The following is a 21,436-nucleotide window of genomic DNA, read 5'->3' as shown; positions in this document are numbered from 1 at the left end:
ATGGGTGAGACTGCTGCCGATAGCTACTGTTCACACTTATTCTGAAAACTATGTTATAAACTGCAATTCTCATTATTTGTATTAACATTGGATTCGCTATTTGAACTATTTCGGTTTGCCGCTAATTAGCCTCTGCAGTTGTCCGAGCAACCAACGCCCAGTGTCCGCCTCCAGTTAGATGGTTGCTAACTAGCTAGCTGTTAGCCTCGGCTTCGCTGTGTAACCTAACGGGAGTGTCATTTCCTGCCTTTTAGTTCTTTCGCAAAGTATTTCACCAAACGTGTTTTTGTCTGTGTTTCGAGTTAACACAATGAGCCACATTAACACTCTCGGTAGGGTTGCGTTCAAGTGTTTTTTAAAGCTTTGATTTTAGCTAACTTAGTGTCGTACGTTGGTTTTAACAGCTCTCATTAATGCTAACTTCTTTGAACCAAATGGGGGAAACGACATGTAACGTTTATGCATGTGAGCTTTCATGGAGGCTTTCTATTTGGCTTGTAATAACGTTAAATAGACCCACACCGTGCAGAATATAGTCAGTATTTTGGGCACTACATTTACGTTGAAAACGAGGTCAACGGCCACTTCCTTGCATCTGTTTGTCAGAGATGGCAGCTGCATTAGTGTGCGATCAATAATTTGATTTAACTGCAATGATTGGAACATGTAGGTCAGGCAGTCAAAGCCAAACCAGGAAGCTCTCTCACGGCCAGGTTATAAGGAGGACAAGGCTGGCATGTAATCTGGATTACACTTGATCTAGTACCTCACAGTTCATGTTTTGACTTTTAAATTCAGTGGCTTCAGGCTGTAACCTTAAAGTCAGAATGTGAGGTCTGCTGAAGGGAGCATAACAATGTATATATAAAAAAAATAAAATATATCAAACTACAGCATAGACATCCACCTGCCACCACTTCCTTTAGCAGACTTGTCAGACATTGCTGGAAAGGAAATAGACAGCTGCGTTTCAAAATGACAGTTATCAAAAAAAAGAAAGAAAGAAAGGAAGGAGAAAAGAAAATCAGCATTTAGATTTTAAAAATCAGCTGTGATTTTAAAAAAGGACTGACAGTTGTTTGCAAATTTTGATACACATTTGTTCACAAACCAGATTTGTAGGATCCTGAGGTTAAACTGCACATCCTGTAGGCAAATCAGCATAAGTCATAGCGTCACACTGAAGACATGTGGGCTGCTGTTGGTAGGCAGGAGATGTTCCAGCGTAAGAGGCAGAAATCCTCTCCTAGCCACGGGCGAAAAAGAAAAAGCTGCAACACTGAATGGGCCTCACTTTATGGTCCTACTGACATTAAAGGAGCAAATGGAGTGGAATATGTACCATGCTGGCCAACTGTCTGTGTTGTTACAGTAGTGAAGATTGTGAATCATTTTGCCTTAGGCTTCGCAGCTTGGGAAACTGATTCTGAAGACAGAATGGTGTGTTTATCAGATGGCCTGAGATTGATTCTCTGTTGCCTTTTTTGTGTTTGTGCTCTCTCCCTTTGCTTTGTGACCCTGGAAATGCTGGCTCTTCCCAAACATTGGAACTGCATCACAATGATCTACGCAAAACAGCTGTAAGTAGAGAAATTATCTTCATACTTACTTTTAGAAATTGGGCAGTCATTTTTTCAACCATTGTCTTCACAGTGTTCAGCTTTGCTTAATTAAATTTAAGTCAAGAATCTCCAGTGTACCAACTGTGTCAAGCTTAATTACTATAAAAATGTATGTCATGTCATGATGCATTAATCCATTTGATATAATGGTAACATCTTCAGTTTGAATTTTTCACTCAATGTAAGTGTAATATCTTCAGTGAAAATGGAATAAACAGATCCAGTGGACATATGTGGAGTTCTCAAACAATTATGTTTTGTCTCATCAAGGTTTAGGTTACTGCAGAGTGGGAATAGAGTGAGCTTGGCAGCTTAAGAGAGGTGCAAGATTAAATCTCTTTATGGTTTTGATGTTTTCATTTTTTTACTCTTACAGCAGCAAAAGAATCTGGAAGGATATGTTGGCTTTGCAAGCCTCCCCAACCAAGTGTACAGGAAGTCTGTCAAGAGGGGCTTTGAGTTCACCCTGATGGTCGTGGGTAAGAACACACGCTGTTCAGCTTTCTGTTTGCCCTTGTTTTCTTTGAATCATTTCATTGTATTCATTGCGGTTGGCATTTTATAGTCCTTCGTTGTGGTTTCTTGTTGAGAGGGAGAGAAAGAAATTGTGTGTGTGTATGTGTATACACAAGGGACATGCCCCCAGCTTTGTAGTATCAATTGCTGAGTCAGAGAGGAGGGGACCAATGCATTGCTCTTATTTGAATTAATCTCAATGTCAGGTTCTTGAACATTGTCTTGAGAGCAGAAACATTTGGATTGGATTTATCTAGAGCTGCACTCAGCGAATCAAAAATGCAGACATTCTTTTAAAATGCTTGGATGTGGTTGTTGACATTGAGCCAAGATCCTCCTCGGCTGATCAGTCTCTGTTTGGAGGGAAAATGTTTCTTCGGGTCAAAACCATTTCCTGTGGTGGGACCAATAGAATTTGTACCCAGCATGCCTCTAAAAATAGCGCATCTCACGTTGCATTCACACCAGTCAGTTTTTTTACAGGTTCTTTTTTGCTTATAGAACTGCTAATCAGTCTCCAAACTTGGATTTTGCTTGCTCTAGTCCTCTTAAGCGTTCTTTATAAAAGCTGCTGGATGGCGACCAAGTGGTCCTCTGGGGCCTGTGAATGCTTCAGTGTGTTTGCTACAGACTGCTTCGTTTTGGGAATAATTGAAGAAAAGATTAAAAATGGCATAACATCTAGCAACAAGTCAAATAGAGGAGGTCCCCTGTGCTTGTTTCTAGTTAAATGCTTGCCATTGTTTTTATGGTATCACCCTCTTGCACAGATACACACACACACACACACACACACACACACACACACACACACACAGACCCACAATATTCAGCTTTTCTTGGCTCTGAAGAGCCGTGAGCCCACATGTCCCTGCCGTGCAACGCAATGCGTCACCAGCATGGTGTGAAAGAGGAAAAGAGGATGAAAGATGGAGGAAGGGAAAGAGAGCGGTGGGACTAGTATTACCACCAGTGACTGGCACGTCTGTCCATGCCTCATGAAACACATGAACCAACAACATGTTCAGTTCACACATTGCAGAGCAGCTCTTTTCATAGGCCTGTCATCACTTCACATTGCAGTACATTTAACAAGCACATATCCACAACAGATAGTTACATGCCATGCATAAAATATACAATATGCAAATGCCACAGTGCAAGCTCCACGCTTTACCCTTTGACTGTAGCTTTGGTGTAAATGGTGGCTCGTTAAATATTGACTTGTGGCCATCAGCCAATGCAGGCAGTGCCAGTGGTCATTTCCACTAATGATCCTTTTCATCGGGAACTTGGAAACTGGGCACACAATGGCTGATTGTCTGTGTTGTTTCCTTAGCCTTTTAACTGCTACCCAAATGGATTAATGTCCCGGACAAATGTCAGTCTCATCCCCGGCTAGACACATGCCCTTTGATAGTCTTTTAAGATGTCAACAGTGATCTTTGTGGGTATAATGGATGGCGTGGGTTTTGTTCTATAGATTCTCAGTGTGTTATTCCATGCAATGCAATACTTTATGTTCTAATTTGTCTCCTTGTTTTCTGTTTCAGGTGAATCAGGGCTTGGCAAATCCACATTGATCAACTCTCTGTTCCTGACAGACCTCTATTCAGCAGAGTATCCTGGACCTTCACATCGAATCAAAAAGACTGTGCAGGTACATTTGGGCAATAAATGTCATCGTTGAGCTAAGATGTTCTTGCACACCTGTGTTGGTAGCGTTTGTCGGAAAAAAAAAAAAAAAAACAGATAGAGAAGTTGCCAGCTGCCTTTTTTAGATACAGCATTAAATAGACCAAATATCACAGTTGAAAAATAGCACACTTAAACAGCTTTGGCAGCCGTCCAAACCAAGGTTTTGACATTTTATTCTAAAATGTGGCCAGCACTTTGGTCACAGAACCAACCAAAACAGATTCTGTACTGTCTCTGAGTATATCTATGTCAGTAACATAAATACCTACTTAATTAGCAGTTTGTTTTAATATGTTCTCAAGTATGTGGCTCTCAAGTGGATTAAGTGCCTTTGAGTCCATTAAGATGAATACAGGGATATTAAATTCTTGGCCTCTTATGAGTTACAGAAGCATTAAGTAACATAATGTATTATAATGAAAACAAATGTGAATGCATTGTTTATAAAACGTGAGTATTGAGCAGTGCCAGAGAACATGCTTTGTTAAGATCTGAATGAATTATCTATGCCTCTCTGACTATGTATCAGAGAACACAGAAATAGTGACTCCTAAGATTGAACGTAAGCAAACATTTGAATATTGTAAGGAGAAGGGAATTATGGGATTTGGTGAGAAAAGAAAATCCATAGTTTCTCCTCATGGTTTAATTAAGTCAAACTCTGTGTCAGCTCCTGCTATAAATGTTTATCTTCTCTAATAACACAATGTTGTCCTGAATCTTGAGTGCCTCAGGTGCTGCACTTTATCTGTCTGGCTCCTGACTGACAGCATTGCTGTCTCCAGATGCTTGTGTGCTTTTCTGGTTTCTCAGCATAGTTAGCTAATTGCACACTGTGAGATGGCGTGTTGCTACATGCTGCTAGCTTCAAGTGTTTTCTATATGAAATATATGATCTGCGATGCGATCAGCTTACAGTGCTAATGATTTTGCACCACACCCTCCAAACTGTATTTTTGTTTTTATTATTGATTAAGTGGTTTGGTTTCAGAGGCACAGTTTGTGGCAGAAGTAAACACATTGTGCCCTTCATTCTTCCTCCTGTGTCAGGTGGAGCAATCCAAAGTTTTAATAAAGGAAGGCGGTGTCCAGCTGCTGCTCACAATAGTTGACACCCCAGGGTTCGGAGATGCTGTCGACAACAGCAACTGGTAAGAATCACCACAACTGCAACTCAGATAATATTCATTTATAATCCCTAAAATGTCAAAGCTACTCTCCACCTTTCCTAATTTAGGAGTGCTTCTGCATCTTTGTGAGGATTTGTTTCTAATCTGTAGCTATAATTTCTATCATGCAGCTGGCAGCCAATCATTGACCACATAGACAGCAAGTTTGAAGACTACCTGAACTCAGAGTCGCGGGTGAATAGAAGACAGATGCCTGACAGCCGAATCCACTGCTGCCTGTACTTCATCGCCCCCTCGGGACATGGGTGAGTCTGGGAGGCAATTTCATAAGACAATAAATACCTTCTTAGTGAATGCTTTCATCCAAGGCACCCTACAGCACCCATGTTGTCACACAGATCTAGTATGAATCAAACTCTCAAATGTCACCGCCTTGTTCAGTACAAAGCAAGTGGATGGCAGTAAGGTCTGAATAGGATTCAAGAAAGGAAAAGGTTGGAAAGGGAGGGGTGAACAGTGGGAGGAAATGAGCAGAAATTGTGCAAGAAAGGAAATAAAAGGTCAGTAATGCCCCAGAGATCAGACTGGCGGGAAGCAAAAGGTTGCTGGTTCAGATCCCTGCACTGTCCGGAAAATCCAGGGAAGAGAAGTCAGTAAACCTTTTCCTTCCTTAACATTTTCAGCTAGGTGCTGAACTCTGAGCTGCTTCTGCAACAGCTCAATGGCCAATAGCATGAAGCTGTGGTCACACTAGGCGGCTCCTGAGGTCGGTGACTGAATTTGCAGTACGTGCGTGTGTTGTCTTACTCCATCTACTGCTACTGCTCACCCAGGCCATTTCTGTAAATGATAATGTGAGACTGAGTCAGCTTGTCTTGCAAAATAAGGGTTAAAACTTGAGGCATGTAAAAAGAAAAAAAAAGAGAGGGGGGAAGCAAGCAACACAGGCGCAGACGCTGGCAAAATGCCCAGCAGATGATACCGATTGCCAAATGTTTCATAAAGAGATGACTGTGTGGAATTTTAATTTCAATGTTTATTATTCACAAGCCACCAACTCTTCTATATTTAGTGGTCAGCTCAGATGTTCTTATCTTGTCTTTCTTTTAAGGAGTGTTCGTGTCTTATGTGATGCACTGTTCAGTCAAAGAGCAGAAAATGTGGGAGTAGTGAAACTGAAAAATGAGGCTTCAAGCAGTTATTTCCTGCCATTTTCGGTCATTAACTCATTTAAATGCATGTATGGTTTTAAAATTGTGTTAATAAGAAAGTTTTCTCCTAGTGTCGGCTCTTAAGCTTTAACAATACAAAAGAAAATGCTGCTGTTTGTCCGTGTAGGGCTGGATAGTGTTGTGTTTGTGTCTGCTGTGTGGAGCTACCCCATTTGTGTACATGCAAATATACACAAGCCCCTAAAGCTCTTGACCATGACTTATTGTGCAGTGAAGAAGCCTCTGTCCTCCTCTCTCATTGTTTTTTTTTTTTCTTCTGTCCTGTGTGTGTCTGTCCTCTATGAGAGACGTTGTGTTTGTACAAGCCTGTCCTCTGTACCCACACAAGCAGCACTTTAGCCTTGAGGATGTGCAGCGTATGTTCTCACAATCGCACACACACAGAGCATCCCCTCATAACACCAGCTGACTGCTCTCACACAGCAGCACAGTGACCTCCAACACTGAGAGACAGTTTAATGTTTAAGTCTGACTGGTTTTCTTAAAGGTTTGAGGACAGTGACTCATCATGAATGATCACCCACATCAGTGTCTGTTAAATCATAAAAATGTGGCCCTATTCAAACTGTGGTTAAACTTATTTATGAGCATGAGTAAGTAAATAAGTTTACTATGTGTGTGAAACCACATAGTCACTCTCTACACTTTATAAAAGAAAAAAGGACACAGTTGCAGAAAGTGAAGCTTATACAATATCAATAAAATAAAGTAATATCAGTAGAAATATATGTCCACGCAGTAATTAGGGCCCGAGCAACGAGTTGCGTGGGCCCAACGGGGCCATGCAACGAGTTGCAAGGACCCTCTTGTTTTCGGTCTGTTTATTATTATTATTATTATTATTATTATTATTATTATTATTTTTTTTCTTCTTTTTCCGCCTCTTAGATCGGCTTTTTGAGGGCCTTAACATGCGTGAAAACTTACCAAAATTTGCAGACGCGTCAGGCACGGCGAAAAATTTAATAATTTAGGGGTCTTGAGCATGGGCGTGGTAAAATGCCCTCGGTAGCGCCACCTACATTTTTAAACGGAACAGCCCCTCAAGCCCGTTGCGCCTAAAAATCTGAAAATCTGCACACATATGTAACATCCCATGACGCACCAAAAAGTCTCTTGGAGCCATATTCTAAACCCAACAGAAAGTATTTTTATTTTGACCGGAAGGTGAAAAAATTGTGTGTTTTTGGCCATTTCCAGGGGTCGCTTGAACGCGAACTAGTCCTAGACGCATTATCCAATTGACTTCAAAACTTAATAGTATGTTCTTAAGACATAGACGATGTTAAATTGCGGCAGATTTTGAGTTTTTGTTGAAGGGCGTGGAAGTTATGGCCCCTCAAAGTTCGATTACTCGCCACGAAACAGGAAGTTGCTTTATTTTTGCTATATTTCGGCCATACTTTGTCCAAACTGCATCAAACTTTACAGGATTGTTAATGGTACCTATCTGCACACATCCATATGTCAATATTCATACAATTGTTGTAGCGCCACCTATTTATAGCAGGAAATGACATATTTTATAGTGTGATGTCCAGTTTCTAGACGGGTGACCAGATTCACTTCAAATGTTGTCAGCCCCTCCTTGACAATTTTTGGAAGACTGGCTCCGAAAATTGTGAGTTTGGGTCGAAGCGTGTGCCGGTTCTGGCCCGTCAAAGTTCGGAAACCCAACTTCCTGTTTGAAACCTCAGATTTTGGGGTAACTTCCTGTTGCGACTCTCTACTTTATCCTACAGATGGAGCCATTGTATTACTCTTTGATGGGTTTTTGGAAGGGGGTCTCTGTGTGTGTGTGTCTGTGTGTGTGTGTTTGAGGGGGGAGGGGAAGAGGAGTTGATTGAGTCTGTGAGAAGCTGCCACAGGGAGGTTACAGTCAAGAGAGCCATGAGCTGTCACAGATGATGAGTTCTGAAAAATATTATCACAGAAAATAATTAGCATAAAAGCTTTTATTTTAAATTTGTTGCAACAAATTCAGGTTTCTTACAGCATTTTCCTTATTGAAAACTAAATTCTACCTGAAATGTATCAATAAAAATCTTCTTTTGCAGTTAATGTCACCAGTTTATAGTTTAGTTTTAATAGCATTCCCTGTCACTGATGTGCCTTTAATTATCGGTTCTATCAGGGATCATTTATGTGTTTATCTTACGGGGGTGAGCCACCTCACAGGTTGGTTATATTACCTGTTGACCTCAGCTCAGTGAGCTAAGACAATGTTTAATGCAGTGTTTTTTCTGATATGAAAATGGATATTATTCAGCACATCTAACCTCAGCAGGCCCCTCTTCAGAAACTCATATCTGCAGATGTCAAAGCTGGCTCAAAAAATTAAACTGGCTTCAAATTAATTTGAAGGAATTGTAGGTTATTTTGAATTCATGTAATCTTTCTCCATCACCCTTTCTGTTTCTTTCCATCTCTCTACTCATCTTCTCCCATATGTCTCCCCTTGACCAAAGCTGAGCGTGGATTGATGCTGTCTTTACAGTTTGGTTTTGATCAGTTAGGAAATTTCACACGGGGTCAGCTGATTTTTTCGTGTTACTCAGTGTACGGCGACAGGAAAAGTGCACTAGGTCCACGGGCGTCGAGGTGAACCAGCTGAATATAAGCCACTCAAGTTGACGACAAGTGCATTGAAAAGTAAAAGCTGCTGGCCTTTACCTTTTCTTTGTCAAAGCGCCTGTTCGGCAAGTAGTTAGTAAAGTAATATTTTCAGCCTTGTCCACAGTCTCATAACATGTTTAACAGGAAGCACAGCACGCTGGTTAAGCTCATGGCAAACTGTTACTAACAGCTAAAATGAAAGCTTGTCTGTATGTAGTCTAACTGGTTAGTTTGTCACTAATCTCCAAATTTTGCAAATTGCTATAAACTTCACTCTCTTAAACCAGTAACAGTCTGAGCTGGACTGATAGGGGTCTGTATGGATAAAGATAAAATCCTAATGATACCCATCCCTACAGCTGGTTAGTGGCTTCGCCCTGACTTTAGGCAGATGAGATATTCACTGTTCAAATAACTTCATTATAAGCCTTGTTTAAGCATAAATGATTTATATATGCACCCAATAACAGAACTTAAAAAAATGCTTTTGCTCAAAGCTCAAAGCTTTTAAACTCAAGTTAAAACTGAGTTTTATCTCCTTTTGGGAGGGGGTATCTGTGTGTGTGTGTGTGTGTGTGTGTGTGTGTGTTTGTGTTTGTGTTTGAGGGGGGAGGGGAAGAGGAGTTGATTGAGTCTGTGAGAAGCTGCCACAGGGAGGTTACAGTCAAGAGAGCCAAGAGCTGTCACAGATGATGAGCTCTGAAAAATATTATCACAGAAAATAATTAGCGTAAAAGCTTTTATTTAAAATTTTTACATCTCGGAAGTGTGAACTGTTACGCCAGCGTGTGCCCTGCGACCTGCGTTGACCCCGCGGTTGCCGGGGTCCCGCGGTCGCCGCTCCCCCGACGGGCGCCGGGTGCGAGGGCCCGTTCAACGCTGCTCGCAGCTTTAATTAAGTTTTGTTTTGCTAATGTACAGAGAAGTTTGTAAATATGGAAAAAAGAATAGAATCACTGATTAAGGATGCCGCATTTTGAGGTCTAATATGGATTATTTACGATTTTACCTTTTTGATAATCACCAACCCACCTGCATGGTTTGGTGGTTTTAGTAACAATGCAGGCGTCAGCAATGACATAGCTACCGTTGCTCTGCATGTGACGTCATCATCATTGTGTGGCGCTTTGTGAGTCACTTTGAAATCTGATTTGAGCAGCCAGAGCATTTCGACTGAGATTCATCTGTTCAGATCTGATTGGAGTCACTGATTTTCAAGAGAAAATGTACAAGTGTTTTTTTCCTGCCCAGACTTTCTAAAATGAATCTGGATACAATCTGGATTTGTCAGAAAAGACAGATTTGTGCTGGCAGTCTGGACAAGGCAGTATTGTGTGTCTGCTGATGTGGATTATACACAACTGCAGTGATGAGTCAATTAGTCCATCCCCTGAAAACTATTTGCCAACTATTTTGCCAATTTATTTATCATTTTAAGTCATCTAGATCTTTTGTTCTCTTACAAAATATGTTACCATATTTGTATAGGACAGCTTGGGAAATGTGCTTGTTTGGGGTTGACCCTGGTCTGGGACATGTTTAGCCGGATTGGTGAGTAATTATGCAGAGGTTGATGTGTTGAGTTTGATCAACAGCACATTTTTCTGGTCAGTTAGTGTAGGGTCAGGGGTTGTCTTATAATAATTTATACGTAATATATTAGTTTCTTCTTTACTTAGATTTTGCTTCTATTGTTGCTCTTCTGTCAGGTGATAACTACCAGTTGTTGCATTCAGGTTTTCTTACAAGAATCAGTGCTACACTGTGCTGTGTATTGACCTGCATAGTTATTGGCTATGTGACAAACATGCCTCCTACTCAAACTACTAAAAATAACAAATTCTGCTCCAGGGCTAGATTTTGAGTCAGAGGGATACTTCCACAAATCCATGAGATTTGATGTTATTTTATTGCAAAATACAAAGTGAAATGCAAAACTATAACTCAATAACTCTTAAATGTCAAATGTTATTTATTCAGCTCAAAAACAGCCAAGAATAGCAACTTTCTCATGACTTCAAGGTCATTTTTTTAGACACTACAAAAAAGTCAGGCGTCACAGATATGTTTCTATATTTGGTTTAACTACATTTATTCATGTGTTACCTAAAGGAGAGCTAAGAGCAAGGAGCGGTGATCAAATGTAAATCCAAGCCTTCAAAATATCCCAATTAATTCCCATAATAACTCCATTATAAAGAGACTGGTCTGGAGCTTGTACATTTAAGATATCAATACTAGGACAGTAACTTGATATCACTCAATTATATTAAGTTAAATTACATGTAAAACTCTGTCTTTATCTCTGCAGACTGAAACCTCTGGACATCGAGTTCATGAAACGGTTGCATGAGAAAGTCAATGTCATCCCACTGATCGCCAAAGCAGACACCCTCACCCCAGAGGAATGCCAACAGTTCAAGAAGCAGGTCAGTGGTTTCCACAGCTGCAGAAAAATGATCTCAGAAGCTTATTTGTTTTCATTTTTCTACTGTAGGTTATCATTATGATGGCAAAATTTGAAGACAAGCCAAGTAAAGAACAGCCTCTGTGATGTTGCAGCATTTCGTACAACAGTGACCTACATGTCTTAAACTTTGTGAAAAGTTGTCTGTAAAATATACAAACATATAATTTAAAAAGAAAAGGGCTGAATTTGCATGTTTCCTTTTTGCACTGTGCTTCTCTCCTGTACTTTTATAGAGACATTGTTGGTGTGCGTCAACATCGTTTAACCAGCCATGTTACGTTAATTTTTAGTCAGTGTTGTGTAATTGAATTAAGTATTGAGAAAGTATCTAGAAGGTTTAGTGTTGACATCAAGGTGAGGCAGTTGAAAAAGAAGCACAGAAACAAAATGACAAACCCCCAAAAATGCATCTTCAACATCAAGCTAGGCTAAAACTTTGTCTTCATCCTGTGTTAAGTCACTATATTAACCCTAGACAGTGTGAGGAGAATGAAAATTTGCAAACTGAAACTAAATAGATCATGACACGACAAAGAAAAGAATACGTCAGCTTGAGTATGGACAGGATGTGCCCACAGAAATGTGTCACTCATTTATCAGCTGAAAACATAACATACAGCTGCTTTTGCAAGGATTTCACAGCAGACAATTTGATATCAGCCATTTCCAGTCAGCAGCTCTGGCAGAGGTTGCTCAAAGATCTTCTCTTGTCCCTGTTCTGCACTAGATCATGCGGGAAATCCAAGAGCACAAAATCAAGATCTACGAGTTCCCTGAGACAGATGATGAAGAGGAGAACAGGCTGGTGAAGAAGATAAAGGTGCGTCACATCAAATTACATAAATACACTTGTTTGTTACAAACCTCTTGTATAAATCTTACATATATATTGTTCTTTTACTAGGACAAGTTGCCACTGGCTGTAGTAGGAAGCAACACCATCATTGAGGTGAACGGCAAGAGGGTCAGAGGGAGACAATACCCCTGGGGGGTTGCAGAAGGTACGTAAGTTTAGTTGGTGCAGTATTACCACTTTAAAAATGCTTGATTAAATGCTGAATTCAGTTAAAGGAAAGAAAGTAAGTAAAACACCTAAATACAAAGAGGTGACACATTTACAAAAAATGTTAAGTAAGGATAGGACAGCGAGGACAGCATTCCTGAAAACAGAAATTGAAGATTCCCATGTTGGTCTGTATTTTCTAGTGAGTCAGACCCAAGATGTTACTCTGTTGACGGTAAAAACAAGGTTACTGGTTTTTAAATCCTGATAATTGTCTGGCTGACTTGTTGTTTTTCCTCCTAGTTGAGAACAGTGACCACTGCGACTTCACCATCCTCAGGGATATGCTCATCAGGTACTGAAAAATACAAAGAGGATAAGCACCTTGAATTATTTACATCTAATAAACACTTAAATGACAGCAGTTGTTTCAACTTAGAGGAGTTTTAGCTGAAAGAGCACATGAAACGTTGCTTCAAGTGTTTTAGACATTTAGAATTTTTTGTTGTCCCTCCCCAGAACTCATATGCAGGACCTGAAGGACGTGACAAACAACGTCCACTATGAAAACTACCGCAGCAGGAAGCTGGCCGCTGTCACCTACAATGGAGTGGACAACAACAGGGCTAAAGGACAACTGTCCACCAAGTAAGTCCCAGAAAAACACACATTAGAGGCAGAGGTTGTAGTCAAGGCAGGCAAGAAAGAGATGTTCACTGAATGATTTAAAAGTAAATAAAATAAATTTTTGATGAACTGCAACTTAGATTGTGTAGACTACAACAGGACCTCTGAATAGTTGGTTACTTTTCAAGCTGATTAAATTTCACGTTTAATGGAATCTACAGATACAAATGTTGCAGGATGTGTTGGCACTAATATGTTAGTCAACTTGTATAATTGCATTTCAAATGGTGTTTCTGGTATTGTAAGTTTTATTTGTTTTAAATCAGCCACTTTTTTTGCCAGTTGCATGTGTTAAATTGTGTCTGACACATTTGTGAAAGCAACATGTCATTAGGCCAGTAGGAAGTGATTAGAGATGAGTCACTGCTTAATTATTTATTCATATCCTATTTTATTGACGTATTTAGGTTCCATGTAACTGGAAAAGCCAAAGTTGGGAGTTCATTCATCGGCCATTTGTCCTGTGTTTGTGATGTTTGGAAAAATACTCAATGATTTTGCTTGTGTATAAGCCTCTCACTGTACTACTTTGCATAAAATCATGCCACTGATTTTGCTCTACAGCTGAATAGAGGCCTCACACTGCTGATGCTAACACACAGCTAAACATTTGACCAACTCTGCTCGTGTATTTGACACCCAGCTCACAAAGCCCACATTGTTATTTTTTCCGAGCTTTCTATTTTTTTTTCCATTTGCAGTGAAAAAGCAGTTTGAGTCACTGAACACGTCTAATAGACTGTAGTTTTATGTTAGTGCATGACCTCATCATTGCATGCTGTGTGTGTCTGTGCGTGTGTGTGTGCGTGTGTGTGTGTATTTGGTTGTATGTGTTTTTGTTTTTTAGACTTGACACAGTTGAAGGAATGTAAGTGGTCATTTTTTCACTTATTTTTCAGACCCCTATTTAAGACGTTCATTTCTCTGTATCTTTCCTCTATTCTCCTTCGTTGGCTGCGTTAGGGTGTTTTCTCTCCTCCCCCCGTTGACTCGGGTCAGCTTTCCCCCTCAACTCCCCCCACACTGTCAGTAGAAGTTTCCAGGAACAGCAGGGGGAAGACTGTGGATTGCCACACCTCCTTATAAACCTAGTCTGACAGCTGCGAATGTGATGCTTTCAATTTTTTTTCAACAACAAATCCTTTAAGTCTTTCCGCTGGTGTTTTCATCGCTGCTTCCACCTGCTACTTTTGTTAGCTCCGCTTTGACTAATAACAGAGACCTGCACATGAGATGTTCAGAGTGGTTACCAGTGTTTATGACATGCAAGACAACAGTGTTGAAATTCAACCCACAGTGTTTCCACTCGACACATAAATGTGTTTGTGTGGCGGTGCTGCATTCCAACTTTATTTTTTCACTTAATGCAGTTCCTGTCCAAAATGTGCCTATTAGTAGGGGCTGATTGCTTGGCCTGCGTTAATCCACTTTCTTGGACGCAAATGACTTGGTTTGTAAGCGAAAAGCACAGCAAATACAGCGTTACACAGTGAAAGCATGGATCTCTGTCGTTCTCGGCTGACCCTGTATATTGTCACACAAATAGCACCACTTACAAACATTCAGTGTAGGCGATTTACAATACCAAGCAATCCTCATCGGGCTGCTGGATGTAGGAAGTCAGTGTGGTTTGTTACTGCTGGAAGTGACTGCTCCACTTCGATAGTGTCTGGGTGATGGTGTAGAAACTGTCGTCACAGTAAACCCTGGCACATGCAATCTGTAAATTGTCTGGGTGCTGCACTGCCATTGTAGTTTAGTTCCGCCTTTTTCAAGTAACACGTCAAGTAACATGTATAAAAGCAATGTTTGAAGGTTTCTCGAGAACCTCTGCACATATGTCATGACAGGTCTCTGTACACTTACACTGCCACAAACTGTCCTGTTGAGCTTTACTAACATTTAACCCACCACCGGCACTAACAGCCAGTGTTCACAGGTTCCTTGCATTACGTGCTTTTGGGTCCCTCCTCTGATTCCCAGAAATGTCTTGTGGTTGGTTTGGTTTCCTGTTCCTTTTACAGCCTTGTTGGATCCTCTCATTCCTAAAACTTGAAACCTCTTGCTCTGTTTTTCCTCCTGTACCCCAACAGTTCGTATTTCTGTGGGGAATGGGGGATGATGTGCAACTTGAGATTTTTACAAAGCTATGGCAATCTACTGCACAGATTTTAAAGTCAGATTTTTGTTTTTCTGGTTGTTCTGGAAGAGAAAAAGCTGTAAATTTTACCAGTTTATTCAACCAGTCCAAACAATTTTAGGATCCAGTTGGCATGTTTTAGGTGTCCAACCCCTGTTGCCATGTTCCACTGTTTAAAACCAGAATCCAGCTATTTCTATTCCATCTCCGTTCTACTTTCCAACTTCTTTCTCCTTATCATCTTTTCCCTCTTATATAAAGTATTACAATCTGCACGTAAACATATTCAAGAGGAGTTGTTTAGATGAAATTTCAGTTTGCAGAACAGTCAATACTGACGTTGCTAAATAAACAGAATTACATTCAACAAATTCAGTTTTTAAGAGTCCCACCAGAAAATTATCTTGAGAGTGCTAGTAATGGCTGACACTACCATTATGAGTAAGGTGGTGATATAGTGCAGAGCTGGTCTTAATCTATGTGTGTTTGTGTGCGTGTTTCTTTGTGCTTGCGTTCACGTGCTCCCCGTGCAGGAGTCCTCTGGCCCAGATGGAGGAGGAAAGGCGAGAGCATGTGGCTAAGATGAAGAAAATGGAGATGGAGATGGAGCAGGTGTTTGAGATGAAAGTCAAGGAAAAAGTGCAGAAGCTCAAAGATTCTGAAGCAGAGGTAAAACACGCACACACATACACACACACATCTGTGTTAATGAAAGCTGCAGTTGTGAAGTTACTCATCTGTCTGAGCGCCTTCCTCCCTCTCGTGCTGACGTGACATGTGGTTAGAAGTGAGAGAGAGAGAGCTGTATGAAAGCGTGCTGTTGATTTGTGTAAGTGGATGTTCTGTTTGCTAGTTCCCCCGAAAACCTGATTTTAGATAGAGGCTGTCTGCATGTAAATGTGCATGCAGACTGTCTCAGTAAACGCATCTGTATAAATATCTGTTGAACACATGGAGGCATTATCTCTCTTTTATTATTCCCATATGATTATTGCAACAAAATGAGATTTCATTACAGCACAAACATGACATAGTTTTTCAAATCAGGAAAACATGTCAATATTAATATATTTTATATACTTAGGCAACAAGTTGTTTTACAACTGTAAATTTGTTTACACCAGACTGACTGATACTCAGACTGAGTGCTGTCCTGTACAGTCTTCTACTGTTGCATTGAGAGAGGTTCCTTCTTTAACAATGCTACATGAAGAGTGTAAAAGCAGCGCTGTTTGTGCTGGTTTGCTGATTTGTAGATGATTTGCAGCTTTATTTTTCTTGCAGTTTAAGTTTGCAGATCTGTTTTCTCATTTCTTTCTCCATTAAATCAGCTGTTAATTTCCCTCAGCACAGTATTCACCTAACACCACACAGTTTAATTTGTTGTTAAGCTTAGAAATGCTGTTCAAAGGTTTGTCTCTATATGCAGAGTAACTGACGAGAGTATTACATCGTGTGAAAAGCTCTGTATTTCCCACGTTTTGCAGTCTACGTGTTATGTTTTTTGAAATGCTGATGACCTCCCTTGTCCTTCCTGTGTCTCTGTAGCTGCAGCGGCGTCATGAGCAGATGAAGAAGAACCTGGAGGCTCAGCACAAGGAGCTGGAGGAGAAGAGACGTGTGTTTGAGGAGGAGAGAGCAAACTGGGAGGCCCAGCAACGCCTGGAGCAGCAGAAACTGGAGGCCTCCAGGTACATCTGACTCTCACTGTCACAGTTTGTATGGTTCAGCTGTATATTTTATCAAATGTATTAAAGGTGTGCACACACTTCTATATAAAGCATAAGTCCACACACTGTGGGGGTTGGTGTAGATTGTAAGTTTCAGGGATGGGTAAATGGATTACTGCTGCCTTATCCCAAGACTGACCCCATGACGTTGAGATCAGGGCTCTGAGGGGGCCAGGCCATCTGTTGCAGGATTCCTTGCTCTTCTTGCCTCTTAAGTTAATTCTTAATGACTCTGGCTGCATGTCTGGGCTCATTGTCCTTCTGCTAAATGAAAGAAACTGACACAACACACAAACACAACGTTCAGCTGCTGATTTACACAATAATGTCTGCATGTGTAAAATGCAACACAGTGCATGAGCAGAAAATATTTGTACTATTTCAGGCCTGTAAACTTTTTTCAAATAAGGATGGAAGAAAAATAATCATCAGACAGAACTCATGGACACATTTAACCTGTGATTGTGTAGTTTCCATTTTAGCTGCGTGCACCCACGTGGTGGTCATGCAGCTCTCGACAGGTGGGCAGAACTCGGCATAACAGCTATAGATCATCATTCAGCACTGCGTTGGCTTTTTACTATCTGGTTCACTTCAGACACAACTTAAAATGATGTATCTATTTGTTATAAATATTATTTTAAATATGCTCGCTGATTACATATGTGTCTTCCCTCTTGTGCAGGACTCTGGAGAAAAACAAAAAGAAAGGCAAGATCTTTTAAAGACAGTCGGCAGGACCACCCAACTCGAGTTGTTTTTGTTTGCCAACGTTGCCGGTCAGGACGCCAGTGTGTGGCACTGACATCGCCCTTCTACTCCTCCTCTTCCTATTCCTCCTCCTCCTCTTCCTCCTCCTCCTCTTCCTCTGGCCCTGCTCTGTCTGCCAGCACAGCTGTGCTCCTGCTCCCACCCACTAGAGGTGGGCACTGGGGGTATTTGTGGGTATGTGAGGGGGGGGTGGGGTGGGTGGAGAAAGGTCTGCATGTACAGTCAGAACCGCCACCACGGAGCCCCCAGCCCCCCTTGCTGCCTCGGGACTCATCATCATTAAAGAATGTGTTTACTATAACAGCAGAAAAAAATAACCCCATTTTAGAAAGGCCAAACCCATATTATTATTTTAATTATTATTATTATTGATGTTATTATTATTATTGTTGTTGTTATAACTAAATACTGTCCTCGCCCCAACCTGCTGCTCTCTTTTTCCCCCCTCCCAAGGTTGCTTTTAAATGACTGATGTGTACAGTTTTATGGAGAGCAAAGACAAATAAAATACCCATGAGTCATGTCTGACTGTTGTACAATCATGTTCTGGTGAATTATAGTTGTTTACAGGAAAAAATGACAGTAACAGTATATGAACATTAACCTGATCTTCTGTCATGTATTAAAGTAAGAAGAGGACAAGGCATTAACTAATCCTTTTTGTTTTGTTTTTGAGTGTCAACAGTTAACCCTCCTCCTGTGAGTGCGACAGCCTGAAATGAAATGGTGTCAATAGAAAAACCTGAAACCAAGAAAAACGATAAAAATGCACCTTGGGCCTTTTTATAGATAAAAAAAATATGGCTAAAGCTTCTTTTTCTGAAATGTAACGCTTTCTTTTTCCTCTTGTGTTTTTCGCTATCTCCACTAGCCTTGGACCACCATTTATAATGTCATTAAGTGTTATATTTCACTTTAGTTTATTTTTATATATATACCGAGCCAGCTGAAGTAATAACTTCTTTTGTATGTTTAGAGAATTCTCAGAGACTTGACAGCAGCGTCCACTGTTTGACTTAAAAAAAAAAAGATTTAAAAACACACTTTCACATACAACAGTGATCCTGGACGTGTTGGAAAAAAAACTCTGCGGAACTGATGAGTGGGAAATGAAGAGTCGACACCGCAATTTGCTTTGGCTATGTACTCCATCTATGTATTTTTAATTTTATTTTTCATTTGTATTGTACAAAGTCACTTAATAAACCTGTGATGATATTGAGGGGTGAGATGGTTTTATTATGGAGAATGATCTAGACTTTTATTGTGAAGTAGTACATGACACTTTTTATATCATTGAAAATATCACTGTTAAATTAGTTGTAGTGATCATTTAATATTTCCAATGTTTTTCACCGCTTTGTTTTCCCACTAGATGTCGCTGGTTGCCTTAAAGTGTTTGCCAACATTGCCAAACTCCACTGTTAGATGTTACATTTTTATGAAACGATGACAGACTGACAAAACAAACAACCAAAAAAAACTGTCAGTCTGAAATGAAAAAAGCAAAACAAATATCGTTTTCCTCAGTAATCTTCAGTCCTCTCTGCAGCTCACTGGGCTCCTGTTGTGATGAAATCAGCTGTTACCAGGCAGATTTGAAATGAAATGATGCTGAATACTTAATATAAATCCTTACCTTGTTCATCAAAGCTCCTTCTACCCATCAGACCCACAAAGGTTTGAAATTTGTGCCCTGGGAATGAAACAGATAAAAACAGCTATTATGTAAATGTCATTTACTGATCTGTACAAAATAATGCAAAAATAATGTTAATACTTACGTTTACGAGCTGTCTGCACTTTTGCTGTTTGGAGGGAAGAAATAACATAAAACATGAACATAAGAACAGTTTATTGGTGTGATGCAGTGTGGCATTAAAGAGCCCTACCAGAGTCTTTCTTCCCCATGAGTCCGAGGTATTGGCGTGGTCCTGGTTTTCTGATCATTCTCACTAATATATCTTGGATTACTTCAGGGTTTGTCCATTTATTCTAAGAAAAGAGAGACAGAATGTAAAGATAGAGACTCTCTCTCTCTCTGTCTCTACCTATTCAAATTATTCTCAATTTCCACCAGTAACTGAGTCAAAGAAATCATTTTTCCAAGAGCTTTTAAACCGAAAACACAAATATTATTAGTAGTAATTGTTTGTTTCAGCGAAGATTTTATGGAAATGAAAATGGCATGGAAATATAAATTGTTTTTGGTTTTTAAATTATTTTTCATAAATGGTCATTTCTAATTAATTCACATATGCAGTTAAGTTAAAGTCTTACCTCCTCGCTGCCTTCTCTCCAGCTGTCATCATCCATATCTTGACAGAACACATTTGTCAGGAGCAACACGAGTATCAGAACAACTTTAACTATCTCCATCGTTGCAAACCGTGCGTAATTTCACCCAAATCCCTTCGCATAAAAGTATAAAAGCTGAATCCTTTTAGGCTGGGTTACGGCTAATGCGAGATATTTGTGTGCAGGTAGTCTACACCTCTCTGGTGGATTAGTCTTAAATGCCGGAGGAGAGAACAACAGCGCGTCTTCTCTGATGATGATGCGCCATTGCGCCACGGGGATCCATTAACGCTCATTTTGCGCACATGGCGCTTTTACGCACAGCTGGAGTGGATGATGTCGGTCGATGATCGTCAATTATTCCGTGAATCACAGGGCTTAATTTGGCATGTGTTATAATGGAGGGATCATAGGAAGATCATACAGGACTTGGAGTTTGTGAAACACTTCAGTGGAGAGACCTTGGTTGGTTGGCACACCTTTCACTTTGTGCTGTATTTCTCTGGCATACTTTATGTTTGAATTATCTCACCAGCTATAAATGAATACGTTTAATTACGTTTAATGTACACAAGTGTTTTCTAAATTTAGGTAATTAGTGGTTCCCATCACAGGCTGGTTGGCACAATCTTTAAACGCTATTGTTACAAAATAATGAAGCAACCAGCAGAAACAATTTGAAGATTTAATTCAAACAGGAGCCAGAACATTTCATAGAAAACCAGACTTCATCTTAAACAATTCATCTGTGAGAATGTCTCATTATTCAAAAATATTCATATTCATATTTCTATTAGTAAACCAAAGAACCACGATGAAGAGCCAGTACCACAGCTTTTATTTTCTGTGCTTGTTGTATTTAGTTGATGATGTGTATTGTATAATGTATAATGCATGGTTTTCTAGTTTTATTTGGCTTTTGTTCTTCCTTTTCTTGTGTTGAATAAATAAACTTTACCCAGTCTTTTGTTTTTGTGAGCCCTCTGTAAAATAACAACTACCTGCTTCAAATAAATGTAGTTAAAAGGACAGAATAGTGACTTGGATGCATGAAGTAACATCCAGTAAAAGTCAATTATGCAAGTCCCTAATCCCCAAGAAAAAAGTTTATTAAGCAGAAAGTCCTCATGTCTCTTCAGAGAGGGAAATGTACTGTACTACCACTGACAGTCAAGGTCACTGACCCCCAGAGACCCTTAAGAGGCCTCAGGTTTACTCCACATCATTTTGGTCTAAATATTTTCACTAACTGTAAATTTGTTGGAAATTTGCACCAGTAAAGTAAAATGTCAGCTTTGACAGCTCCTCCACACTCCAGCATGTAGTTCTGCTCTTGTAGAAGGACTCTGTGACTTAAATCTGGTTTATGTTTTACTAATTTGTCGTGTTTGTGTCCTGTTTCATCAATGAATGATTTAGGATCAAATGATTTTTCTTACCATCAGGTATTATTATTATTTCAGCTCTACAGTGGTAGTTGGTATCCGGGAGCTGGAGAAATAATGAAACTGAAAGTGGCACCC

At 40.0% G+C, this 21,436-nt stretch overlaps 2 protein-coding genes across 2 annotated transcripts; one reads left to right on the top strand and one right to left on the bottom strand.

The window, feature by feature from the left end:
- On the top strand, nucleotides 1-18,833 carry septin7b (septin 7b). Its single transcript, XM_051076388.1, has 14 exons — nucleotides 1-4; nucleotides 1,940-2,101; nucleotides 3,692-3,798; nucleotides 4,887-4,987; nucleotides 5,137-5,271; nucleotides 11,126-11,243; nucleotides 12,012-12,104; nucleotides 12,189-12,285; nucleotides 12,591-12,642; nucleotides 12,807-12,935; nucleotides 13,822-13,842; nucleotides 15,648-15,783; nucleotides 16,663-16,805; nucleotides 17,530-18,833. The coding sequence occupies exons 1-14, from the start codon at nucleotides 1-3 to the stop codon at nucleotides 17,567-17,569; spliced, it is 1,338 nt and encodes a 445-aa protein (XP_050932345.1). The 3' UTR covers nucleotides 17,570-18,833.
- LOC108889220 (protachykinin) lies at nucleotides 18,771-21,366 on the bottom strand. The gene is made up of 5 exons (XM_018685585.2): nucleotides 19,896-21,366; nucleotides 19,508-19,610; nucleotides 19,400-19,423; nucleotides 19,255-19,311; nucleotides 18,771-19,179 (listed from the first exon to the last, which is right to left on the bottom strand). The coding sequence occupies exons 1-5, from the start codon at nucleotides 19,992-19,994 to the stop codon at nucleotides 19,169-19,171; spliced, it is 294 nt and encodes a 97-aa protein (XP_018541101.1). The 5' UTR covers nucleotides 19,995-21,366; the 3' UTR covers nucleotides 18,771-19,168.
- Between the last annotated feature and the right edge of the window lie 70 nt (nucleotides 21,367-21,436).

Source organism: Lates calcarifer, linkage group LG15 (assembly GCF_001640805.2).
Source record: "Lates calcarifer isolate ASB-BC8 linkage group LG15, TLL_Latcal_v3, whole genome shotgun sequence".
Taxonomy (NCBI): domain Eukaryota; kingdom Metazoa; phylum Chordata; class Actinopteri; family Centropomidae; genus Lates; species Lates calcarifer.
Note: the sequence above shows the minus strand (reverse complement) of the source record. Positions and strands in the feature narration are given on the sequence as shown.

Coding starts and splice junctions, on each gene's coding strand:
- septin7b (XM_051076388.1), top strand. Junction 12,105..12,188: donor GGCTGGTGAAGAAGATAAAG/GTGCGTCACATC, acceptor TTCTTTTACTAG/GACAAGTTGCCACTGGCTGT. Junction 15,784..16,662: donor TCAAAGATTCTGAAGCAGAG/GTAAAACACGCA, acceptor GTGTCTCTGTAG/CTGCAGCGGCGTCATGAGCA.
- LOC108889220 (XM_018685585.2), bottom strand. CDS start 19,994: ATGGAGATAGTTAAAGTTGTTCTGATACTCGTGTTGCTCCTGACAAAT. Junction 19,424..19,507: donor CATGGGGAAGAAAGACTCTG/GTAGGGCTCTTT, acceptor CCCTCCAAACAG/CAAAAGTGCAGACAGCTCGT. Junction 19,312..19,399: donor AGTGCAGACAGCTCGTAAAC/GTAAGTATTAAC, acceptor TTTCATTCCCAG/GGCACAAATTTCAAACCTTT.